Here is a 26,029-nt window from a genome sequence, read left to right as displayed (position 1 = left end):
GGCAGTCTATTTTTATGAAAAAATTTTTTATACAAAATTAGGGAGGAAACCCTTTTTTTTTTTTTAACCTAGTTTCAGTAACTACCAATGGAAAGCAGCAGTACCAGCCCTGTCACAGTAATTGCAAACCCTGTTGGGTCCTGTGACATGAGACCCCGTCAAGAGATGAAACCCCTATGGAGGGGTAGTCCTTAGTCTGTCCCCGAGAAGGTACGCCACCCCTCCCAGAGGCCAGGTGGTGTAAGGATGGGTCCAGTAAAGAACCCTGCTACATGCACAACTGAGACTGTCCATCTGGATACTGACGAACTATCTAGTTCGATTCAGATGCTGAGCAAAGTAGCCCTTTGGCCAGCTGGTCTTTACAGGCTTAACTATGTAATGGCCTGATGGCACACCGTGAGGGGACAGGAATGCGAGCTTCACCTAGGGCGGACCCATTATTGTTGTAGACTGTTCAAGGAGCTGGCAAATGGGCAGGGTACGCCTAGAAAACCATCCTGTGTAAGGGGTGGTGTGGGAACCCTATTAAGAGTAGGCCCGAAGATCAGGGCCAATTTGCCATATGCATGTGTGCAGGCAAGGATGTATGTACAGGTAGTACAAGCATCACAAATCAGCATGAGGCCTCTTTTGGGGTGTAAATTGCCACTGACCAGCCAGGTGCTTTTGTGGGACTACTCTGAAGAACTACTTTGTCGATGGCTCCTGTAGTAGCAATGGCTACTTGGTCTACAATAGTCTCGTGTCTACGACTTCTCATGAAGGCTGTGAAGAGGATGATCCTCAGGGCAAGTTTAACCCAGTCAGGTAAAGAGTCTGTAAACAAATTCCCAATCTAGGACCTGGCTTCTGGAATGGGGTACAATAACCTTGCCAGAGATCTCATCCTTAAAATTATATTATATGTGGAAGACAAAAGGCTGTTTGATGTTGTGCCAATGCCAGGAGTACCCCAAGAGGAATGCAGCAAGGTTTCCAGCTTGGCGATATTGGGCACTAAGACACAGAACTGGAGGGGGATCCGAGGCAGTAAGGGAATAGATTGGGTAGTCCCTGGAGCAGTGGCTCTCAACCTGTGGGTTGCGACCCCTTTCACAGGGGTCGCCTAAGACCATCGGAAAACATATAATTACATATTGTTTACAGTAGCAAAATTACAGTTATGAAGTAGCAACAAAAATAATTTTATGGTTGGGGGGTCCCAACATGAGGAACTGTATTAAAGGGTCACGGCATTAGGAAGGTTGAGAACCACTGCCCTGGAGGGTTCAGCAATTACAGGCAGGAGTCAATTTATGACAAAAAATGTACACTCTAGAGCAGGGGTGGGCAAACTTTTTGACTGGAGGGCCACAATGGGTTCTTAAACTGGACCGGAGGGCCGGAACAAAAGCATGGATGGAGTGTTTGTGTGAACTAATATAAATTCAAAGTAAACATCACTACATAAAAGGGTATGGTCATTTTTGTTTTGTTTTATTCATTTCAAATGGGCCGGATCCAGCCTGAGGGCCATAGTTTGCCCACGGCTGCTCTAGATGAAACCGACCATGTTTTCCTATTCCTTGTTCTCTAAACAGCCTCCTTAACCACAAAACATACTGACAAATTAGCTTCCCATCCCTCACTTGGCCCTTACACCCAGCGTCCCTTCTCCCCATCTACCCCTGCTTTCCAGCCACCCTGATTCCAGAAATTACTGCACGTGTGCTGACCACTTGTCATGGGTTTGAGCTCCACACACTGGAGCTTTGAAGAACACGGCAGATTTGTCCAAACTTGTTCCTAAACACAGCTCATGGCAGACTTTCTATGAAGTTAATGCTGCTTGAGCTGAGGGGTCCCCCTTGTCTCTGCTCCACTGCAGGGGCCCTGCAAAGTCACATTGACATTTTGTCCATTTCCAAGGGTACAAAAAATCTATGTAAATCATTGCAGCTACTCCAAATCTGGAACCACTTAACTGCTCTATTCTCATTCAAGTCAATGGTTTTCACTTGGCTGAGTGGCACTGTGACCCCAGCAGAGAGCCATATTCTTAATAGAACTGAAATGTACAGAGCACCATGCAATATTCTATGGAATTTCTGCACACGTGTACAACCCTCTCCCAGAATCTATAGATAAGCTGACTAGATGACAGAAAATAGATGCCTCTCAAAGCTGGGGAGGCTGTGACCTCCAGTGGTTCTACAATTGAAGACCATATCCCACCTTTGCCCAAAGTGGGTCTTTAATGCCACATGTTACTCATACATTGCCCACACAACTGTCCAATAGTGGGGCTCTCAATGAAAACCAATTAAAATCTGGATTCTATAAAATTGACCAATACAGATGTTAAGAACATCAGAACCTTGGAAAAATAATCCTAGGGTTAGCACTTACGTGCAGCTATACACATCTACTTCCAGAACACATGATGATCCTTATACAAAAAAGCTCAGGGAAATTCCCAAGTGAAAAGCAATACACTTGTCAAGGCACCTAAAGTAACTCCAGGCATCTTGATCTGGAATAAAGAACTGAAACAATGGACACGACTTTTAGAAACTGTTTATTTTCCATCAACCTTATTTCCGTTCTGTTAGGAATTTGTGGAAGAACAGCTTAGGACCACTCAGTGGTTGTTCCTACCCATTCAGTAGCCTGAGCAGTGGGAGCTGCAGACCAGTCTTCAGTGGCAGGCTGAGCACTCCAGTCTTCTGTTAAGAAAATACCAAAAAAGAAAAGCCATCAGCTCTGTTCCCATAGTATTTTTTGTCACCTCCCTGGCACCAGCAATCTGCCGCGCATTCTGTCAGACACACATTTCAAAATCAGATCACGGCCAGATCAGTTCAAATGCACCTGAATTCAATCTCTCAGGTTAACACAGCTATGAATACCGGGACGAACTTAATTGGTTGTTGTTAAATGGCGTGACTTTCCTTGGATGTTGTGACATGCGCTAAGCCATACCTCAGCTATGTGCGTGTTTACTCGAAGTGACTAGGCCTATTCAGTACAAATTTAAAATTACAGTAATATATATATAGAAAACTTTACTGTGAAGTTAAAACTTTTCATACTTCATTTTAATTACACAAACGTGTCTACATAAAGTAAAAACAGGTAATCTAGCTTGTTAATTTTTAATGGACTTTGGGTTTAACACCCCTCACCCAAATTAGTCCATTACATGGAGGCTTTACTGTACGTACCGGTAGGAAACTGCTGAATGGGTACAGAGGGCACCTGCACGCCTTCAGACCAGTCTGTAACCTCAGGCTGAGCAGCAGTGAACTCGGGAGCAGGAGCAGTCCATTCGCCCTGAAATTCCTCCTTGGTCACAGCCTTTTCAGCAGCAGCCTGCTCTTCCTTTTCAATCTGGTTAAAAAAAAAAAGTGTTTGTTTTTTCATAAGGACTGACAACTTCTACCTGCAAGGAGTATAAACCAAGGTGTCCAATTTGCTTGTGACCACAAGACTTTGTGGAGGAAGCTTACCTCTTCAGGGTCTCTGTAGAAGTAAAGATCAGGCATGACTTCCCACGGGTGTTCACGGGAGATAGTGCCACGCATGCGGAGTACTTCCCGGGCCAGCATCCACCACATCAGACCCACTGAGTGAGCCCCCTGCAAGAATGCCAGGGCATTAGAAAGTGCCACTTGGGCCTGGCCGATGCGGTTCCGTGGTTGACCATCTCCCTGAACCCAGAGGCCCTGATTTGATTCCCAGTCAGGACACATGCCCGGGTTTTGCAGGCTTAATGGCCAGTGTGGGCATGCAGGAGGCAGCCGATCAATGATTCTCTCTCTCATCATTGAGGTTTCTAGCTCCCTCTCCCTTCCTCTCTGAAATCAATAGAAGTGACACTCGGTCAACCCCAGACAGCGTGAACCTCCCATTCCACCTAACCCAAACCCACATCATCTAGGTTCTTGGTACCAAGAGAACAGACATGGCTCAGTATTTAGTGTTTATAACAAGAAGATTAAGATTGTTCAATTTATCAGTGGTTCTCCACCTTGATTGGTTGAAATTTTATAAAAGTACTGCTGTCAAGCTTCTATCCTAGGCAACAAAATTAAATACCCCAAGATCAGTGCCAGGACACTGGTTATTTAATTAAAAACCTCTAGCACGTTAAGCACCATGTCAGTTACAGTGAGTGACAGTATACTTTCCGTCCCTAAGACAAAACAGGCCGGGCGCTTAACATGTTAAGAAACTCGGTTTTGAGATCAGTGACAAACCGGACCAACTTGAACCATATGCAGCCCACCTTTTAAGGATCTTATAACAGGATTCATCAAGCTGGTCTGAAAACAGAAAGGCCAAGTAATGTCTGAGAAGCCCAAGTAAAGCAAGAAATTTGGAGAAAGCAGAAGAAAACAAACTTTTTCAAATGTTTTCATATCCTTAAAGCTCTCATACATTCAACTCACACTTGTAGCAAGAATTACAATCAAACTCCACTCATTGGGCCAGAGACCCTTGTGGTGTTTGCCAAGTCTTGCCTCTCATGTAGCACACTACCTACACTTGCGAGTCAATGGGCCACCAGGGGCCGCAACTCCAAGCTCTAACAATGTGCAGAGGAATGCCCAACCCTCTCTGGAGCACTCATCCTCAAGATCTAGTTTAGATGGAAAAGCAGTTACCTTGTTGTTGCAAGGGATGGCAATGTCCACATAGCGCAGCGGAGAGTCTGTGTTACACAGAGCGATGGTGGGCAGGTTAACGTAAGACGCCTCTGTGAGAGGCTGGTGGTCAGCCCTGGGATCAGTAACCACCAGAAGTCTTGGCTCCCGGAAGGCTGCCTGGATCTGGTTGGTGAAGGTTCCAGGAGTGAAGCGGCCGGCAATGGGAGTGGCTCCAGTGGCAGCAGCGAACTTCAGCACAGCTCGCTTCAGAATTAACATTAAGAGTTAGCAGTGCTCCAGTGACAGAGGAAGCTCAGAGTAAACGTGTGACGGGTTCTGTTATCACGTGGAGCAGCCTCTTTAGCCAGAACCCCCAAATATCCCTTTCTCAAAAATGGAAGCATCAAATTCCAGCAATTCTGGCCTCCATTTACCTGACAAATACTTACAAAACTAGAGTAAAAAACAAACAAACAAACAAACAAACAAACCCCACACTAGTTATATCCCCACCCCCTCAGGTGCCTTGCGGCTCACTGGCTCCCTTGCTTCTGGAGGATATAGCCACACTGCTTGATTTCTACCCACGTGGGCCACTTTGTGAGTGACTTGGGCTAATTACTCATATGCCTCCAGGTTCCTCCTCTACATATAGGAAAGTCTAAGCAACCCTTACAACTGACCGTCCAGTTGCTATGGTGGGCACTGACCACCAGGGGGCAGACACTCAATGCAGGAGCTGCCCCCTGGTGGTCAGTGCACTCCACCGGTCACCCCCACCCCTGCCAGCCTCTGGCCCCAATTGGTGCTGGCCAGGCCTAGGGACCCCACCCGTGCCCGACTTCGTGCACATGCACGTAGTAGGGCCTCTAGTAGGGTTATAAAATTAAACGAACCAATACAACAGTCCCTGAAAACCAGTAAGCACTTCTAGCTCTGGTCAAGTTATCACACAGCTATCCTACAAAAGCAGAAACAGCCAGCTTTCTTTACCTTCCCTCACCTTTTTCTTCCATAGAGCTTATTACTTCCCGTTTGCCTTCCAAAAGGCACATTTGGCTGTTTTCCAGCTACATCCCAAGCACCTAGCAACACTTCCTAGATCAGCATAAATGCTTAGTAAATTTCCACTGACGGAAGCCAAGAGTGGTCACTAAGCTCATTCCACAGCAGACTTTCTTCTACCCGGCACCGAACTGGAGGGACCCAGTCACAAGCCAGCCTCTGGGGACCAACCAACTCCACTACCCCCACCCCCACAAAACACACTGGAAGCTAATGGGAACTAGTTTTATTGTCAAGCTAAACAATGAAACATGAAAGGATTCTCCCATGATTTTAAAAGCTCCGTTCAAATCACAGCCAAGCATTTTTTTCAAAATTAGAAATGGGGTGAATAAAAAAGCTTTTTTTATTTAAGTTGGAAAAGATCCTTACTCTTGCTTCTTATGAAGACTTGGATGAGAGGACTAGCACCATACTTATACAACTTTTCTTTTATTTTAGGAGCAAGGGTGGGAAAAGGGAAAAGCAGGGCGTGCTCCCAGGAGGGAAGAGTTGAAAACCTTTGCAGCTGACAACAAAATTTCTTTTAACCCAGTACTTCATTTAAATATAAAAAATTTGACTACCATTAAATCCGATGAGCCATTTTATCAGGATCATTTCGCAATGTTTAGTGGCACAAGAAAATACATGACATGAAAAATGAAGCTCAACACACTGTCAGGTGGCAAGTGTAATATACACCGAAATGCTGAATATTGGCCATATTGGCCGCTCAACATTTCTGGAGTGAAATCATGGGTTATTTTTATACTCTTCCATACATCCCCAAATGTTTATTTTTTAAATAATATAAACCAAGCATATTGTTCGACAAACCTGGCCAGTATTCCTGGACGATATGACACTGACGTCAGCTGGGTTTTCGATGGCAACAATGGCACGAGCTGCCAGCAGAAGCTTCTCCCAGGTTCTCTTCAGATTGATGATGTAGATGCCTAGTGGCAGCAAAGGTGTTAGCACTTGACCTGGCTTTGCAAATGGACATTCTTCTAAACAGTTGGATGTGGCAGAGACCACTATCAACTCCAGTCATAGAGGCAAGCTCTACTGGTGTCAGCGAAAGTCCTGCCATTAATATAGCACACTTCCGACACTCAGAAGTTCATTGGCCAAGACTGGCCTCCACCCCGAGCTTTAATAGTGTGCAGCTTTCCATTCGCAGGTCATCACCTTCTTTCTCTGCAGTAATACCTATGAGTTGTTGCCCACTGTCTGGCCTCTCACTACTCTTTCATCTGCCTTGACACCAAATTCAATCTAAAACTCCATCAGAGCTGAAATCCCTCCGTGGCTCCATCTCCAAACTGAGTAACTGCTTTACCCACTGTAATGCCTTCCACTCTCGTCACAACATATCCTCCCTCTTCTAATACCTCCCAAGCCGAACTGCTAATCCCCTCTTCTCTTGCTTGACTTTCCTCCAAATTTGGTTGAACTAACCTCTATCAGCACCTATGAAATTAAGGTACTATGGGAGGGGAACTCAGCTTATGAGCTTCGGCATCTCATCTCACACCTTCATGACCCAACTCAAGTCCCACCACCCTTTTCCACTGGAGCCCAGAAACCTTTCCTTCCAGCCACAGCCAGAAGAGTTAGTTTTAAAGCCTGTTCTCAATCTAGAGATCTGGTTTTATTACTTAGTAGAGAGCCCTCCAAGGCAGAGGCAGAAATTACTTCACCCAGCACTTCTCATCAGAACAGCGCGAGTCAAAATTTGCCCTGAAAGGTGGAATGGCAGAAAAAAAAAAAAAAAGCCACTAAAGCAATGACTGACCATCACTTTTCCTTTTGTAGATGTACTGTTCCATTTGGAAGTCAAGGTTGGTGCCACCTAAGTGGGTTCCTGCTGCAAGGAACTTGAGGACATCCTCCTCCTTCATTTGCAGGACATCAAGGGCTCCGGACATTGTGAAAAGTTTCCCTTTAAGTTACGTGGGAACCTGGAAAACAAAAGTTAACCATCTAGTCCTTTTCATTCCAGGGGGGTAGGGGAACCAGGTGCGTTCTAATTACTCCTCAAAGCAACTTCATCTTTCAATGGAATCTAGCCCACCTTCTAGGTTGACCGTACAGTCCAGTGGGATGCGACACGACTGTACAGACTTCGCTACACACGAAACCGCATCAAATCGTACTGAGGGGAGAGTGGGGTGGGGATACGGAAACAGCCGGGTAATAAACGAAATGAAACCAACACTCTCCAGGTACCTGGCAGTTAAGCTCAAGGTATAGATGAGCAGAGATGTGCGGAGAGCAGCCACATTCGAGAACATAAGCGGAGCCAAGGCAGTGGAGAGACGAACAGGTTGACATTCAGCTACCTCGTAGGTGGGCGCGTTGGAATTCACCTCTCCCGCCAGGAGCAATTAATTCCTTTTCCCCCAAAACCATTGGCACCAAACGGAAGACCCGACGCGCCCCAGCAGCAGGTGTAAGGTGGAGCCTAGGCCTCTGGTTTCACAGCCAAAGCCGGGGGGTCCCAGGCGACCGCAGCGCGGTGCATCCCCCACTCTCCCCCTTTCTGAACCCGCGCCCACCAGCAGCTCGGACCGCACCCCAGCCCCGAGCCTGGGCTCCAGCGCCACCTCCAATGACACTATGGGAGCCCGCGGGCCCAGTAGGCCACGTGCGGGCCGCCGGGCCGATGCGGGGCGCGCCGGGCCCCGCCAGACCCGCTCCACCTGCAGGTCTCACCCCCGGTCCTCGCGCCCCTCGTCTGTGCAGGACGGAGGTTCAGGTGGCCCTTGGGGGGAACGCAGGGAACCTCACAGGGGACTCACCGAGAACAACGCCGTATGGAGCCCTCCCTGGGTAGCGCGGAAAGGCCGAGCGGGCGGAAGTGACGTACTAATATACCCCGCCGCCAGCCAATGACAACCAAAGCCGGGCGGAAAAGGGGCGGATCCAGGCCTTCTCCTTCCGGGAGGCGGACTGACGGCGCGGCGCGGGCTCTCGGAGCGGCGGATGGGGCGCCCTGGTGCTAGCGGGGCGGAGCGTGACCTGGGACACCCCCCCCTGCCCCCACCCCGCCAGCGGCGCCCCGAAGGCCGCGGCTCTCCGCGATGCTGCCGTAATCGGGTCCGGGGCGCGAGCCGGAAGCCAGGCCGCCTGCCCCGACTCGAGCGTTTTGTGCTGACCTGGGAAGGCGAGCGGGTCCCTCCCCGAAGCTGCAGTGTCCCTGCGTGGGAAGGAGTGTGCAACCCACAAGTCTGCGTGTTTGATGAACAAAAGCTGCAGAAGCTATTGTCACTTTTCTGGAGGACATTTTAGAAGTACCTAATTCAGATTCTGAAAGTTTACTTATGGGAAAATTTCCTGAAAAAAATAAAAAGGACAAGACTACACAGATGCAGGAGAACTTTATTTGGGGCGGGGGAGAGGCGGGGAAATGTATACAAAATTGCAAAATCCATCAATCGATTCGTTACTAAAAATTTACTATGTCGATACAATACTATACAACCATTTAAAAAGATGATTAAAATTCTATGGTACAAAAGAGAATTAGAGGATGAGGGTGATTCTTAAAAAAACTGAAACGCATAAAAGCTTATTTTAAATGGCCAAAGTATTAATAATTATGTATACAGTAGGTTTCAACCCTGACTGCACTTAGAATCACTTGCAAGCTTTTAAACATGCCCAGCCCAAACCAAGAAAATCTGATTTGAAAAAATAGCTCCTAAAAAATAAAACGATAAAAAATAGTTCCTGAGATCATTTTAATGTACAGCCAAGGTGAGAACTACAGATGTACAAGTACAGAAAGTAGGTGGGGTTTTCCCCTTATTTTTCAGTATTTTTAAAAATGTTCTGAGGGACATAGGTTTGTAAATTCAAACAAAACCCCACTGCTTTTAAACAAAGCTGGCATAGAAAAGGAGTAACCGTAGAGGCTTGGCTTTCAGCATCCTTAGAAACGAAGCATCTGGAGACGTTTTGGCTCTCACAAACGGGAAGACCTGGAGTAGCTTTATGGAAACAATGGCTGGTGGAGAGCCTTCCGGATACTCCCAAACCATCTCATCAGCTCCCCCCTCTGCCCACCAGGGTCTGAAGAATACCTTCCACCATTGTAACTACCAGGACGTTGTACTGTGTTTCTTCACAGACACTAATATTTCCCCCACAAAATTAACTTTGCCCTTGGCCACTGATCTGCACGGTGAAAACGCTTGACGAGGAAAAGTCCTAAGATGAAAAATGCACTGTGGTGATAGGCAGTCCCCGTGAGGAGCCCTAGACTAAGAAGCACTTGTCAAATGGCTGTGGCTCCATTGCGGAGGCTCCAGGTCCTCTGCACAAGCACTTCCATCATTTTTTAAAAATATATATATATTATTGATTTTTTAGAGAGAGGAAGGGAGAGGGATAAAGAGTTAGAAACACCGATGAGAGAGAAACATCGATCAGCTGCCTCCTGCACACCCGCTACTGGGGACGTGCCCGCAACCCAGGTACATGCCCTTGACTGGAATAGAACCTGGGACCCTTGAGTCTGCAGGCCGACGCTCTATCCACTGAGCCAAACCGGTTAGGGCTCCATCATTTTTTTATTCATGCCCACTTGTGATGAACAAAGATCTCAGAGCCTTCCTTTTCCAAACTTTGGTTTCTGGGCCTTGTATTTAAAAACTAAATGAATCCCCCCCCCCCCCCCCAAATATGAAATTGTGCTAGGGACCGTAGTATTTTGGACTACGCTTCACATGGCATTGGGTGGCGAAGAGATTTGAAGCTGGGAGAATATGGGGCATCTAATTGGCCCCAGGCATCAAGTTCATCTTGGGCATCTTCCCACCACCCTTTCAAACCAGACTTCCTTATCGCACCTCTTCACCTGTCTGCCTGATACCTAGCTGTCCGATAGTCCTCTCTGTGCACTTTAGCTGTAGTGGCCTGAGCAATGTCCCAAAATCCCTTTTCCCTCCTTTGTTCCAAAGCTCTCATGCCCTCAATTACATGGAATGGTCCCTTCTGTCCACCGCAAGCTTTCATCTGTATAACTTTTCTCCATCACTTTGCACTCTGCGTCTTAGGTTAAATTCATGCTTTGGAACCCCAGCTGTACCACCTTCTAACTGTGACTCTGAACAGGTCACTTAACCTCTCCCAGGAAACGAGAGCTGGTGATAATTCAGGTGCTGCCATCCTCCTGGACGCGTCCCCCTGGAAATCCTACAGACGCAAGTGAATGCAGAGGCTCACCTGGTGTTATTTATGAACCAAGCAGGCATTTTTAATGTTTTATACAAAAATCAAAGTTACAAAATTAAGTCACATGTATGTAAGCTTAAGAAATCACACTAACCAAAAAGGACACAATTATCCCTGAAATGGAAATGGGCCTGGAAATCCTGGGTTGCTCCCGTCAATCTTCACAGCATCCTCACCAAACCACCTGCCTTCTCCTGCAGGCCCAACAGTCGGATGCAAATGCCATCTCGAACCTCTGGGTTTAGGAACAGTCACCTCTGCAGGATGTTCACGAGCAAGTTCCCTGAGAAGTCAAAGTTCCCTGAGGTCCAGTGGGAGGAGTTCTGAGTCAGCTGGGCCACATCTCCTTTCCTACAGATGGGGAAACCGAGGTCCCAACACAGTCCACGTCACATAGGAAGTTAGAACATCATTACAATGAAAGCCCATGCCCAATCCACAGCTTGTTACTGTGAAGACACTGGTCTGCATTCAGATTTTCCTTTTAGTGGGTTGGGACCCAAGAGGCACACTGGAGAATATGTTCTGGAGGAAGCACACAGTCAGAACACAGGGCGTTTCAGGCGGAAAGGAGAGTGAACTATGACATAAAGTATCTGAGAGTGTTCAGTCAGCATTCATTAAATCACAAGTCCGATTTGGTGAGGGGATGACTGAGGGAACAGCAGATCATCTGGAATAGCCAAGACCAGGACAAATGGAGCACTCCGGTAGTGTCAGTAGGGCCTGGCAGAGGACTTGGGATATTCTCCTAAGAAAATCTGGAGCATATTCTGTAGGCAGTGAGGAGTGTAAGGATTAACAATCGGGGGCATTTAGGGGAGACTTAGGGGAAACAGCTTAACTTCCAACTGATTAAAGTGGCCATGGAGCCTGGCTCAATGGTTGAGCATCGACCTATGAACCAGAAGGTCAGGTTCAATTCCAGGTCAGGGCACATGGCCGGGTTGCGGGCTCAACCCCCAGTGGGGGACGTGCAGGAGGCAGCCAGTCAATGATTCTCTCTCATCATTGATGTTTCTATTTCTCTCTCCCTCTCTGAAATCAATATATATATATATATATATGTTTTAAAAGTGGCCATGGGACACATAGGTGGGGATGACTAGCATGTGGCTAGACAGGCATAGAGGTAATAAGGTGAGGTCTGAGGAATGGATAAAATAATGAAAAGACAGGCATCAGTCACTTGCTAAACATTTCTCACAGGGCTTCTCTCTGTCTTGAGGCACAGATGGAAGCTGGAATACAGTTATGAATAAGACCCATAGCCTCTGCCTCTTGGAGCTTATAACTGAACGGAGAGAGAGACTAAGAGCCACGACACAGTCATGTAAGTACAGTAGTGTTCAATGCTACAGAAGGAAAGCAGAGGGTCTCTGAATCCTGAAAAAGAGCTGACCTAGCGTGAGGGGCTGCGGAGAGCATCCCTCCGCAAGGATGCTTGAACTAAACTTGGAAGGACAGAAGGGACTTGCCTATGGTGTGGAACAGAGTGTTCCAGGCAGAAACCAGCAGTTCAAAGGTACTGAGGCAGCGAGGAGGAAGCTGGAGAATGGGTGGGGGTGAAAACATGAAGGCATCAAAGACACAAAGGACAAGTAGAGATACCCAAGGTCAGACTTGAGGATGGCTTAGGAGTCCAAAAGGAGATCAGCCTGGCTGCAGACAACAATATGGGGAAACGGGGACCAGGGGAAGACCATATAAAGACAGTTCCTGAATACTAAGCTAAGAAGATGAGGCTCAACACCGGCACCAAACTGACAGCGAAGGGGTTGGGGGTGGTCAGCAAGAGAAGTACATAACAAACAGTACACACATGGGGGCTGGACTTCCATGTTTTCATAACAGTGCAGGAAGTAAGAAATTCAGTAAAAAAAAAAAAAAGTCTAATTATTTACAAACTCCAAATACGCGGAGTTAAATCTTAGAAAAACAGCATACGTATACAAAACAAATTTGAGAAATACAACCAGTGACAAAAATAAGACAAAATGATCCTCATTTGTCCTATGCTACAAAGCCTCACAGTTCTTTACAAAGTCTATGATAAAAAAAAAGTCCTTATTTCTTAGACCGTCCCGACGTCAAAAGTACACGAATCTAGTTAGAGTTGATTCCATGACGAGCGACACTTTTATTGGTTCCTCGCGTAGAAAAAATTCCGTGTGCACCACCTTGTTATTCACCTGGAAGAGAAGAGCACAAACTGTCCACGAGCCTGCGAAGCCCCGAGCAGGAAACCCCACGGGAGGAGGCGGCAGAATGCTGACCCCTGGGAGCGCAAGGCCAACATCCCTATAGGGAGATGTCCCAACACGTGCTCGGTCCTGTGAGGCAGAGAGAGCATCGGACCGAGGAGCCCACAGACCTGGGCTCACTCTCCAACTTGCCCCTGGGCCACCTCAGGCCCGGCAGGAAGCCTTTCTGAGCCTTGGCACTCATGGTGAGATGAAAGCGTGTGAGTGCGTTATGTCCAACGTATCCAACAGCTGTACAATTCCAGGGGTGGCTGTCAGCACATCTGTCACCTGCAAAGGCCACCTCATCCTCAGTTCTGGACTTTTTTCACCAGTGTCTAGTCAGCAAGAGCTTACACAGGAACCATAGTTTGGAGAATGGCCAATTACAGTGATTTATCATCAGGTTTTGAATAGTCATTTTCTTCTCTTCTTTTTCCTTTCATTGACTTTAATTAATTTTTTTTAATATATTTTATTGATTTTTTACAGAGAGGAAGGGAGAGAGAGAGATAGTTAGAAACATCGATGAGAGAGAAACATCTATCACCTGCCTCCTGCACATCTCCTACCGGGGATGTGCCCGCAACTCAGGTACATGCCCTTGACCGGAATCGAACCCGGGACCTTTCGGTCCGCAGGCCGACGCTCTATCCACTGAGCCAAACCGGTTTCGGCGACTTTAATTAATTTATTTTGTTAATCCTCACCCCAGGATATTTTTTTCCATTGATTTTTTAAGAGAGAATCAAAAGGAGAGAGGGAGGAGGAGGAGGAGAGAGAGAGAGGGAGAGAGAAACATTGATGTGAGACACATTGATTGGTTGCCTCCTGCCCGTGCCCCGACCTGGAACGGGGATCAAACCTGCAACCCTTTGGTGTACATGCTGACACCAAAGAGCTGACCTAACCTGAGGGGCTGCGGAAAGCACCCCTGTGCAAGTGAGCAGCGCCAGCCAGGAGAAGTTTCTTCTTAATCTGGCATTTTTATGTGAAAAGAGACTTAATTAGAAAAGGTTGCAAATGAGCACAGTAACAGCCAACACAAACACTGATTACATGGCCAAGGTCAATCTTGTCATTATAACCTTCTCATCAAGTGCATTATCTTTGGAGTGAATGAAGCACAAAGACCCTTGGAATTGACTTACTTTGGTGAAAAAGTCAACGATGTGCCACTTATTTCCATGCTGTTGATAGATTTCAGTCATTGCTTCGATCATCACAGAGCCAGTGCGGGGGTGCCGCAGAGCAACATGATCTACAAATTGAAACACAAACATTTTGTTCATTTTCCTCCTCCACTTGCGCTAACTGTTCTTGTGCCCATAGTTGAAGCCTCGGAAATGGCTTTGAACTGAGGGCACAGAAACACTCTTGCATTAGCAGAAGTGTGCCTGGGGCCATAACAGACATGGGCCGTAACAGTGGGTCCATGTGACGAACAGCACAAAAACCTCTCAATAGGGCATTCTTTTAGTAAAGGTTTTCAAATATACACAAAGGTGGAAAGCAAAGTTTCACAATCCCCCATGTAATCATCCCTCAGATTCAATGGTTTTCATCATTTTGACATTTGCTTCATTTTATCTCTCTTCCATTTTTAAAAAATATATTTTTATTGGTTTTAGTGAGGACGGGAGAGGGAGAGAGATAGAATCATCAATGATGAGAGAATCATTGATGGGCTGTCTCCTGCAAACTACCTACTGGGGATTGAGCCCAAAACCCAGGCATGTGCCCTGACCGGGAATCGAACCCTGACCTCCTGGTTCATAGGCTGATGCTCAACCATTGAGCCACACTGGTTGGGCTGGAGCTCATTTCTTTTTAACGCCGAGTAGTATTCAAAATATGATATACCATGATTTGCTTATCCATTCACCTGTTGATGGTCATTTGGGTTATTTAGAGTTTTTGACTATTTCAAATAACTATTTGTACACTATGAACCTGTGTGTACAAATGACTATGAGGACCTATGCTTTCATCTCTCTTGAGTAAATAACCAAGAAGTGGAATCTTACATCTAACTTTAGTGGGGACATTTTTCATGTCTCACCACTCAGTATGTTTCATTTTACGTTACTGCCCTTACATCCTTAGCTTCCATTTCTTCACTAACATTTTATCTTGAACTGTATATATATATATATATACAGTAGTAGTATATATATATATATATATAGTATATATATATATATATATATTTACATACTACCTTAATCCTTTTTGAAGGTTAAGATAAAAACAGCTAAATAAATGTCCTTGACCATTTACTTCTATCTTCTCTACATTTCCCTGTCAGGTCCACCCTTCAGCACATAAGATTTTTAAAAACTTTTAACTTATTAGTAACAGTATTAGTAATAATAATGATGTTATTAGCAAAATACATTAGTAATAATATTAGCTAATTTTTCGGTATTTATTGTGCCAATTACGATAAGCACAGCACCTACATTACATAATTTAATTTACATAACATCCTAATGACGTAAGTAAATTTTATCACTCATTTTACATGAAGAAACTTACCCTAGTCCTAGCTGGTTTGGCTCAGTGGATAGAGCATTGGCCTGTGGACTGAAGGGTCCTGGGTTCGATTCCAGTCAAGGGCACATGACTGGGTTGCAGGCTCCGTCTCCAGTGGGGGGGCATGCAGGAGGCAACTGATCAATGATTCTCTCTCATCATTGATGTTTCTATCTCTTTATCCCTTTCCTTTCCTCTCTGAAATCAATAAAAATATATTAAAAAAATATATATACTCACCCTAGCCAGCTTGGCTCAGTGGATAGAGCATCAGCCTGGGGACTGAAAGGTTCTGGGTTCGATTCCGATCAAGGGCACATACCTCGGTTGCAGGTTCCTTCCTGGCCCTGGCCCTGGGCCTGGCCAGGGCTCGTGCAGGAGGCAACCAATCGATGTGCTTCTCTCACACTGATATTTCTCTGTCTTTCCCTCTCTCTTCCACTCTCTCTATAATCAATGGAAAAATATCCTCAGATAAGGATTAAAAAAAACAAACACAAGAAGCTGACATAAAAAATATTGCAGGGTCTAAAAGATAGCAGTGACAGAGTTAGCTTCTGGGCCAACATCGTTTTCACATGACAGCCAATGACTTTATTTACTTTGTGGTACTTTACTCAGAGGTTGATGTCTTCCTGGAAGAAATGAACGGTAAGATGCCAACCTACCATTTCTGAAAATAGGAACCATTTTTGAAGAGAGATGGAGGAGGTAACGGACATCTCACAATCATCGAGCTTTGCTGTCTTACCTGCCTGGGTAGGATAGATGATGAAATAATCACTGAACGTGGGCAGCCTCTTCTTCTCTGATATGTCATCCAAGTCCATGGGTTCATCATCTGTTTCAACACCACTATCTCTTCTCTCTATTTTTTGAGGAATGAAGAGACAAACTACAATGATACATCACTGACACCAGTGATCCTTAATAAACATCTCCATGCCCGGCCAGCGTGGCTCAGTCGTTGAACATCGACCCATGCACCAAAAGGTCGCTGGTTTGATTCCTGGTCAGGGCACCTGCCAGGGTTGCTGGCTCGATCCCCAGTAGGGAGCACGCAGGAGGCAGCCCATTCCAGTTGGGGCATGCAGGAGGCAGCCCACTGATGTTTCTCTCTCATCAATGTTTCTATTTCTCTCTCCCGTCTCCCTCTAAAAATCAATAAAAACATATTTAAAAAATTTTTTTAAATAAAATAAATGTCACCACGGCTTGTATCTTCATAAGAAGAGAGAAATAAGCTAAGTCGGATGTTAGTCCCACAAACCATCTGGAATCACCTGGAAGGTGGGACATCCCTTGGAAATTGTACACACCTCTCCCAGAACTTGAGGCTCCCAGACCTACCTCATGAAGTCAGTGACTTGGACTGTTCCTCAGCCCAAGTTAGCTATTCTATCCCAGGTAAGTTTTCCATCCATCCCTTCCTCCCAGCTCAGTCGCTAGTATAACTACACGACTGAAGTTACAACAGCTAAGGATCCTCTAATTTAAAATATATTATTTACTCATATATGTTTTTAAACCTATTCTTCTTTACTCTGTCATCAGTATGAGAATTCCCTACAAACACGATTACAAAGACGTTTCCACTTACCTCCTCTGCAGGCCTGGATTATAAAGATCTTTGGTTTCTCCTTAAGTGCTGGACAATTTTTATTATTAAACATTTCAAAAATCTCTTCCAGGCTGACTCTTTCATCATCTCTTATTTTAAGAGAGCCTTTTTCTCCATGGGACATAAGAGTGACAAGGCAGCAGCTAATTTCATCTTTAATTTCATTTAATCCATCACGAAATGATGTTAGTTTTTCAAGTAACTCCTGTGAAATAGAATAATATATTAAAACTAGAGGCCCCAGTGCACGAAATTTGGGCACGGGTAGGGTCCCTAGCTGCTGCCGGCTACTGGCCGGGGCCTTTCTTCGTTCCGCACCACCCCGATGGTCAGCGCATGTCATAGCGAGCGATCGAACTCCTGGTCGGTCAAACTCCTGAGGGGACACTTTGCATATTAGGCTTTTATATATATAGATAAGAACTGAAGGTGGGAGGAATTCAGAAACACAAGGAAGTGATCCAACGAGATGATAAATATGAAAATACCTACGTCTCTAACAGAGTTAGTATGAGGTAAATATTCGTTTCTTGACTTGTCACTTCCTTTTGGTTGCTCTCAGAATTCATTTGATTTCTTCTTGTGCTACTGGTTCTAGTTTGACAAAATTAGGGCATTTCTGATTATCTACCGCAAAATACAACAGAATTATAGCTCTTCAAAGGGCTGGTGTTTTTAGTTCTTAGTATTAACTTATTTTAATATATAAAAAGTATTTTATAAAATTAGTGATCTTAATAAGGTAGAAATGGAAGGGAATGGAAGAGTCCAGCCATTAATATACACCTGCCAGAGTCTATCAGCAGATGTTATCAAAGTCCACCCACAGGGGGCAGCCATCTCTACTCCCATGCATGTCCTAATAAAGACCCTACCCATCTCAATAAAGTAAAGTAAAAATTAAATGAAGTAGGAGGCAGCTGATTGATGTTTCTCTTTCATTGATGTTTCTAACTCTCTATCCCTCTCCCTTCCTCTCTGTAAAAAATCAATAAAATATATTAAAAATAAACAAATAAATATATTAAAAAAAAATTAAATGAAGTTCAAATATTGGAAACAAAGAGCCAAAACTCATTATATACAGATAACATGACTATCTAGAAATATAAAATAAATCAACTAAAAAACTATTAGAATTAGAGATCATCAAGTTGACCAGATACAAGATGCACTTACAGAGTCTATATTCCCCCAATTACCCAGCAATAATCATTTAAACCACATAATGGAAAAGGGGATCCCATCCATGGTCACCACAAAACTAAAATACCCAGAGAGCCATGACCGGTTTGGCTAAGTGGATGGAGCGTCGCCTGTGGACTGAAAGGTCCCAGGTTTGATTCCGGTCAAGGGCATGTACCTTGGTTACGGGCACATCCCCAGTGGGAGGTGTGCAGGAGGCAGCTGGTTGATGCTTCTCTCTCATTGATGTTTCTAGCTCTCTATCTCTCTCCCTTCCTCTCTGTAAAAAATCAATAAAAAATATATTTTTTTAAAAAAATACCCAGAGAAAAGAAAAACCCAGCAAGGAATACGCATTACTAAGTGAAGAAAACCAAAAATATATATATATTTGGTGAAGAGGCAGCATAAACAAACCATGACATGCTGATGCTTCTGGCTGAAATGACTCAATACTTTTAATTTGCTAATTCACTCCAAATTAATCTTAATTCGTGTCATGCCAATCAAAATCCCAAAGAATTTCTGTAGAAGTTAACCAGATGATTCTCAAGGCCATAGAGAACAGGTCATTCTCAAGAATACTAAGAATGTTCAGAAGAAAAAAAGAGTGGGGGATAGGTCTTATCAGACCTCAAAATGTACTATAAAATCGTGGTGAAGAAAATAGTGATATACTGGTATAACTACAAACAACTATGTGAACGGAATATTTTAGAATCCAGAAACTAATTCAAGTGCTCTCTATAGGAATTAGTTCATGACAAAGGTGTATGTGAGAGAAGAATGTGTATCATTCAATAAATATACAGAGGACTGACTATCCATTTGGAAATAAAATTAGACTGACCTCCTACACCACACTGTTACAAAACTAAAATTACAGGAAGAAGGTAAAACTTAATTTTAAGAAAGTCACAGAAAAATAATTTTAACTTTTTTAAATTGGGAAGGCAGTGGGTTTAATCAAGACACAAGAAAAAAGAGCCTACAAACAGGAAAAACTGACCAGTTTACTCACAAAATGTAGAAGACTTCACTATAACTTAAGACAACAAAAAGTCAAAATTTGTCAGAAGGCAAGTAACAGGGTAGGAGAAAAATATCTGCATTATGTTTTGTAAATGAATAGTGCCCAGGAAAATAACTGCAGGATAAGAAAAAAGAAAATCCAGCCCTAGCCAGTTTGGCTCAATGGAGAGAGCAGCGACCTGTGGACGGAAGGATCCCAGGTTCAGTTCCGGCCAAGGGCACATGCCTGGGTTGTGGGCTCGATCCCCAGTAGGGGGAGTGCAGGAGGCAGCTGATCAGTGATTCTCTCTCATCATTGATGTTTCTATCTCTCTATCCGTCTCCCTTCCTCTCTGAAAACAATAAAAATGTAAAAAAAAAAAAAAAAAAAAAAAATCCAGTGAGGAAAAAGATAGACATTTCACAGAAGGAAAAAAAATGGCCGAAAGATGTTCAACCGAACTAATGACCTAGAAAATGAAACTTAAAACAGTGAGATTCTTTTGCCAGTAAGATTACGAAATATTTACAAATGAATGTTGACAGGATATAGAGAAACGGGCTACATCCAGATCTTTAAGAGAATAAACCAAAAGAACATTAGCAATATCTGCCACCCGAATGGAAGGGACTTGATGAAAAATCATGTAACTCCGAAGAGACTCTGTACAATCCTTGGGATAAATGAAGGAGCCTGTTTTTAGCTTTGGAATAAAATCAGCACTGATATGAGCACTTAACTATAAGTCAGCTACTATTCTGAGAACTTTTACATACAGAAGCTTATTTCATCCTCACAAGCACCCTACAAGAGAATTTACTATCATCACCCCCATTGTAAAGAAAGTAGTCAATGAGCCCTAGCTGGTTTGGCTCAGTGATAGAGTGTCGGCCGGTGGACTGAAGAGTCCTGGGGTTTGAGTCCGGTCAAGGGTACATACCTCGGTTGCAGGCTTGATCCTGGGCCCCCACCAGGGCCTATTCTCGAGGCCCACTCAGAAGGAAACCAAGTGATGTGTCTCTCTCACATCGATGTTTCTCTCTCTCTCTCTCTCTCTCTCTCTCTCCCCTCCCTTCTACTCTCTCTAAAAATCAATGGAAAAATATCCATTAGTAGTCAAATAATTTGAGGCAAGGTTTCTAAAGCAATTATATTATTGACATTTGGGGCCAGAACAGTCTTTGCTGCAGGTGGCTGTCTTGGGCATCGCAGGATGCTTAGCAGCATTCCCTGGCTTCTACCCACTGGACACCACTTGCTGCTTTCCATATCCTTTGCGCATTTTTCTTTTGTGTTGTTGAGGTCTTTTCCTTTTTGATTTGTAGGCACTTATTATTTATTAAGGAACTAGTCCCCCCTCCCCATTTTTGTTATCAGTTGTGACAACCAAAAATGTCTCCACACATTGCCAAACGTCCTCTGGGGGACAAAGTCACCTTCAACTGAGAACCAGATATAACGTCACACACCAGTAAGAGACAGGATTCCACCTCTGGCATCCGCACTGCATTCGCAGCCCCTCTGCCATGCTGCTCCCTGATGCTCACTAGCAGTGACTCCTGGGATCTTGAAGGGTTTTCCTATGTCCTTGTCCCACAATAATGGCAGCTCTAGGCCACTAGTGAGCTAGGGTCAGAGATCAACATGGAGTTCCCATCCGCCCCACTGCTCATCAATCTTATTTTTTCTGTGTCATCTACTTAAGTCACAGTGCAGTTCTGCCCAGGATCTCAGTGACCCACCTCGCACATGGTTCCAGGTAAGTCCCACAAGGACTTTTCAAAGCCCAGGGGCTCCAGTGTTGCTGAAATCCCTGACCTGGCCTTCTGCTGACCTCTCAAAGCCATTTCCTTGGTCTTCCCTTCTCCCAGATGTCCTGAACCTTGCCCACTCTGGACTGACAGCTCATCCTTGGGCCTCCTTGTCCATGTTGCCTAGGACATCTTCCTGAGTTCCCTTTCCCTCTTCAACTGCACAGCCCCAGCTAAGACGGAAACCCAAGAGGACCTGGTTGACTGGAAGGGGATTGTGGTGTCACACATCCGTTTATAAAAGTACCAACAACAAAAAATAAATAATAAAAAATAAAAGTAAATAAATAAAAATAAAAGTACCAACAATTTCATCAGTATATACAGGTCACTGCTCAGCAGGTCCTGGTTCTTGCCAAGGTACTAAGCCCCCAATTTTTTTAAAAATATATTTTTTATTGATTTTAGAGAGGAAGGGAGAGGGAGAGATAGAAACATCCCATGATGAGAGAGAATCATTGATTGGCTGCCTCTTGCATGGCTCCACTGGGGATTGAGCCCGAAACCCAGGCTTGTGCCCTGACTGGGAATCGAACTGTGACCTCCTGGTTCATAGGCCCAAGGTCAAGCACTGAGCCACACCGGTCGGGCCCAACTATTTATCTAAAAAAAGGAAGGAAGGTTATAAAATCCCAGCTACAATTTTTCACTTTTGTTTTTGTTACCTTTTTGTCAGGGTCGATGCATGACGTATATTCAAACTGGCACTGGCCAAGCCATTCCTTCATTAGAACAACATCCCGGTCAGACCCTGGCCTGTTCTTCTTCACACACATGAGGAAAGCGTTCCGCCTGCCTCTCAGGTCGTAACAGTCCTGTTTTCCAGCAAAGCCAAGAAACAATATTTAGATCAACCCACACTCAGAAAGCCAAATACACCACGGATGGCTGACCCTGAACAATGCGGGTTGGAAATGCGCTGGCCAATGGAAAACTCCCTGTGTAAGTGGACCCCGCGCAGTTCCAACCTGTGTTGTTCATGAAACGGTACATGAAACGATGAGTTTCTTCTGGGATTAATGGTGAGATTTCCCAGTTCAGATCAGGGGCACAATAGTGATGGCGTCTCTTACCAGCTCTGGGTGGGGTGGGGGGGAGAGACAGGACTTGATTTATAATTCGTTCAAATACCTTTCTCAGACCAGGACTAGCAGACCAATCTCAGAAAATTTCTATATACAACCATAGCTACCAGTTTCAGAAAGTAGGACAGACAGAGGAAAGTGGTAAATGACAACACAGGGTTGCAGTCATTAAAATCCAGAATGTGGGACATTTTACAGGAGACTCTGGTTTCTTCAACATTTATGCAACTAGAAAAAGGTTAAAGAAGGAAGATGTTTTTTGTGTTTTGTTTTGTTTTTAAATCCTCACCCGAGGATATTTTTCCATTGATTTTTAGAGATAGAGTCGAAGAGAGAGGGAAAGGCAGAAATATCTGTGAGAGAAACACATCGATTGGTTGCCTCCTGCACCCTGCACGTGCCCCATCTAGGGCCCGAGTGGGGAGGAGCCTACAATCGATGTACTAAGTGCCCTTCACCAGAATCGAACCCGGGACCCTTTATCTGGGTTCAACGCTCTGCCCACTTCGCTAAACCGGCCAGGGTAGGGAGAAGTCTTAAGAGACAAACCAGTCAAATGTAGTTGGGTAGACCAGAGTTCTGACTCCCACAAACCAACTGTCCAATAGGAACCAGTCAAGGATATCTGAATGCTGACTGCATCTTTGCCAAGCTTAAGGGATTTGTTTTCGGTAGAAGTAGGGAATTACGGGTCTGTTTTGGAGAAACGCTTTCTCAGAAACACATACTAAAATAAAGTATATGCAGATGAAAGTGACAAGCTATCTGAATTTGCTTTAAAATAATGGAGAGGCGGGACCAGATAAAACAGGACTGGCCATTATGTTGCTAATTGCTGAAGCAGCGTAAGTATGCTGGCCTGAGGTTTGGAGGAGCCATTTTTCCGGTCTCTCTACTTTATCATACGTTTAAAATATCCATAGTAAAACTTAAACAACAATTTAAAATAAACCTAAGGCCGGCAAACAGCGTTTTATCTCCAGTGGCCACTTTCTTTGACTTGTAAAATAGAGATAGTAACAGTGGTTTGAACTGGCTTGCACTGTTATAACAGAAAGCAGTGAGATCTGACCACCGGAGATAAGTGAGTCATCTTTAACCCAATAGGAGCAGCACCTAAAATGTTCCGGTGGTGGCCAAATACTAGCTGTAATAACCGGTGTGGGAGTGAGAGTGAGAGTGATGATATTTACCACGTCACCGTCCACACAGTCATAGCTTCTCTTTAGAGCTTTCCTTGGGATCACTGGATGAATTTTCATGGAAAGAGAACAGAAAAAGAGCATTATTATTATTTTTTTTTTCTTCTTTTGAACCAAGCTCCTCCCAAGCCATCTCAATTGCCTCTTACGTTTTTGGGTCCAGCAGGCTTCGATCTCCTTTTAGAACAGGTTCCTTGGCTTAGGAATGCCCCCTTCCCCCAACTCATGAGGCTAGAACCCCAAAACAGAACTCCTTTAGGCCCTAGTGAGGTTCAGGGACAGAAAGACCCCGGCCAGAGGTTAAAAGGACAAGAACTAATTGATATTAGGCACGTGCACTTCCTGAGGAAGAGACCAACACGTCCAGAAAGAGAAGGTGAAGTAAAGGAAATGGTGATTAAACTGTGATACAGAAACAACTAACGGCGGGACCATGTAAGCGCTGTGCAGGTGCAGGTGCAGCAAACGAAGGGGGAATCAAAGGTCAATGGGACCAGAATCCCGCCACAGGCCTTGTTTGTTGGCAATTAGTTCTCATCCGTTGCCAACCTGCAAAAATCAGCAACGGCTCCGTACCTCAAACTCAACCAGACCATCAGCAGGCTGAGGGCGCGGGCCAGGGACAGTACATTTCAGTGTCCACCTCAAAGCCTCCCATATACGCCTTGCCTTGTCTCTGCCTCTCACTGTTCACTCATATATTACACACACACATACACGCATTACACTGGGGGTGGAGGGACTAACTGTTTTCCTGCTGCGTGTCTTGATCCTATACCACATCTTCCCAGATTTTGGCCACGAGCTAACGGTGTGCAAGGAGGCGAAGACCTCCCTCCCCCAAACACCCACGGGAGATAGGGCAGCGAGGATTCCAACACGGGGCTGCTCCTTGCTCACTTAAAAACCTCCCACATCACAAACCCTTGGAGGTGCAGTACTTGTGAAAAATGCATCTCGGGCCTGCTGAGTCCCTCTGACCTCTGAGCCCGCCTCAAAACGCACGAGTAGATCCTGATGGCTATTCTTCAACTGGACACAGGGTTTCCTAGCCTGGAAATGGTGCCTACCCTGCCCACGCACCCCCGGATCCCACCCCCGCCCCACCCCCACCCCTCCCCCACCCCACTTCCCCGCCGCAGGTTCAATTAGTCCCTCGACGCTCACACCCTCCTGGTTCAGACACCCCCACCCACCCCCTTCCTGCCTCTGATCTGGGCGCGGAGAGGCCCCTGGGGACCCGCTGGAAATCCCCGGACGGGCCGGCAGGGCGGGAGCCCGCGCCCCGCGAGGACCACCTCGGCCCCAGGCTCACCCTGGCCGTCGGCGGGGTCGCTCTGCCAGCGCGGCAGCAGGTCGGTGCGGGGCAGCTGCCGCAGGACCTTGATGAGGACGCGCGGCGCGGCCCACGGGTGGTAGTGCTTGGCGAGGAGCCCGGCCAGCCCCCGGGTGCTGCCGCCCTCCAGCTCCAGCTTCAGCGCGGTCACGCGCGGCTCCTCGTCCACCTTCTGCAGGATGGCGCGGAACTTGCGCAGCTCCTGCGGGGACAGCCACTCCAGGGTCTCCTGCACGCGGCTCTGCATCTCCTTACAGGTCTGCGTGGTCTCCCCGTTGGTCCGGGGGCCGTCGGGCCCCGAGAGGCCGCCGCCTTCGAGGCTCCCCTCCATCTTCGCCCAACCGATCTGAAGCCCCCGGAGGCCCGGCCAATCCGAGGAGCTCTGCGCCCCGCGCGCCGCACACGCCTCCCGTCTCTCCTCTTTGTTTTGAAAAAAAAAAAAAAAAAAAAAAAAAAACACGGGGCGGTTCCGCTTGAATCGCTGCTGCCGGGCCTATGGCCGCTCCCGCCTTCCCTCCAGCCCCGCCCCTCACCCCAGCTCCCCTCTTCCTCCAACGCGCTCCCGCCTCGTCCCCCCAACGAGCTCTGACTTAACCCTTGGAGCTCAGGTTGCGGGAGCTGAAGGAGGAATCGGGCCTGCAGGGCTCCCCCGTGGTCCTCTGCCTTGGGCTGCTGCGCGTTAGGGCCGATCACCCCAAAGCGCAGCAGCCCCAGCTCTTCGCGCCCAGGCCACCACCTAGGCTGCAGATATTAGAATCTCTGGGGGGGCAGACGCGGGCATCAGTAGGTTTGAAAGCTCTCCAGATGACTCCAGTGGTTATCCAAGTTTGAGAACCACGGACCTTACACTCCAGGCTGTTTATCAGCTCCCTAGCCAGCGGTTCCCAAGGAGCCCGCACCTGGAAGCTGAAACATTAGAGGCTGCTGCATTGAACCAACTTTTGGGGGTGACAGCCTGGGGACAGAAAGCTGAGATTTGAGAATTCGGTATCAGCAAGAAGTTAGAAGTGCACACTGCTCAGCCTGTGGGATGAAACAAGACTGACCATTATGTCGCTAATTGTTGAAGCAGGATGAGTA

General features: G+C 46.0%; 2 protein-coding genes across 4 annotated transcripts; both read right to left on the bottom strand.

Annotated features, from left to right (window-relative positions):
• Positions 1-2,541: 2,541 nt before the first annotated feature.
• Positions 2,542-8,534, bottom strand: RPSA (ribosomal protein SA). Its single transcript, XM_081106018.1, has 7 exons — positions 8,483-8,534; positions 7,477-7,642; positions 6,516-6,634; positions 4,650-4,895; positions 3,492-3,620; positions 3,207-3,372; positions 2,542-2,708 (listed from the first exon to the last, which is right to left on the bottom strand). Exons 2-7 carry the CDS (start codon positions 7,607-7,609, stop codon positions 2,614-2,616), a joined length of 888 nt encoding a protein of 295 aa, XP_080962144.1. The 5' UTR covers positions 7,610-7,642; positions 8,483-8,534; the 3' UTR covers positions 2,542-2,613.
• Positions 8,535-10,914: 2,380 nt separating this feature from the next.
• On the bottom strand, positions 10,915-25,388 carry LOC308529746 (caspase-14-like). Of its 3 annotated transcripts, none has more exons than XM_081106017.1 (7): positions 24,929-25,388; positions 23,605-23,657; positions 21,992-22,141; positions 17,298-17,523; positions 16,449-16,565; positions 14,314-14,423; positions 10,915-11,270 (listed from the first exon to the last, which is right to left on the bottom strand). In XM_081106017.1, exons 1-7 carry the CDS (start codon positions 25,278-25,280, stop codon positions 11,211-11,213), a joined length of 1,068 nt encoding a protein of 355 aa, XP_080962143.1. In that variant the 5' UTR covers positions 25,281-25,388; the 3' UTR covers positions 10,915-11,210. The 3 variants fall into 3 exon arrangements, with proteins under 3 accessions (XP_080962143.1, XP_080962141.1, XP_080962142.1); XM_081106015.1 differs by lacking the exon at positions 10,915-11,270 and adding an exon at positions 12,253-13,111; XM_081106016.1 differs by lacking the exon at positions 10,915-11,270 and adding an exon at positions 13,651-14,140.
• Between the last annotated feature and the right edge of the window lie 641 nt (positions 25,389-26,029).

This window comes from Myotis nattereri, assembly GCF_964212035.1.
Source record: "Myotis nattereri genome assembly, chromosome: 14".
NCBI lineage: Eukaryota > Metazoa > Chordata > Mammalia > Chiroptera > Vespertilionidae > Myotis > Myotis nattereri.
Note: the sequence above shows the minus strand (reverse complement) of the source record. Positions and strands in the feature narration are given on the sequence as shown.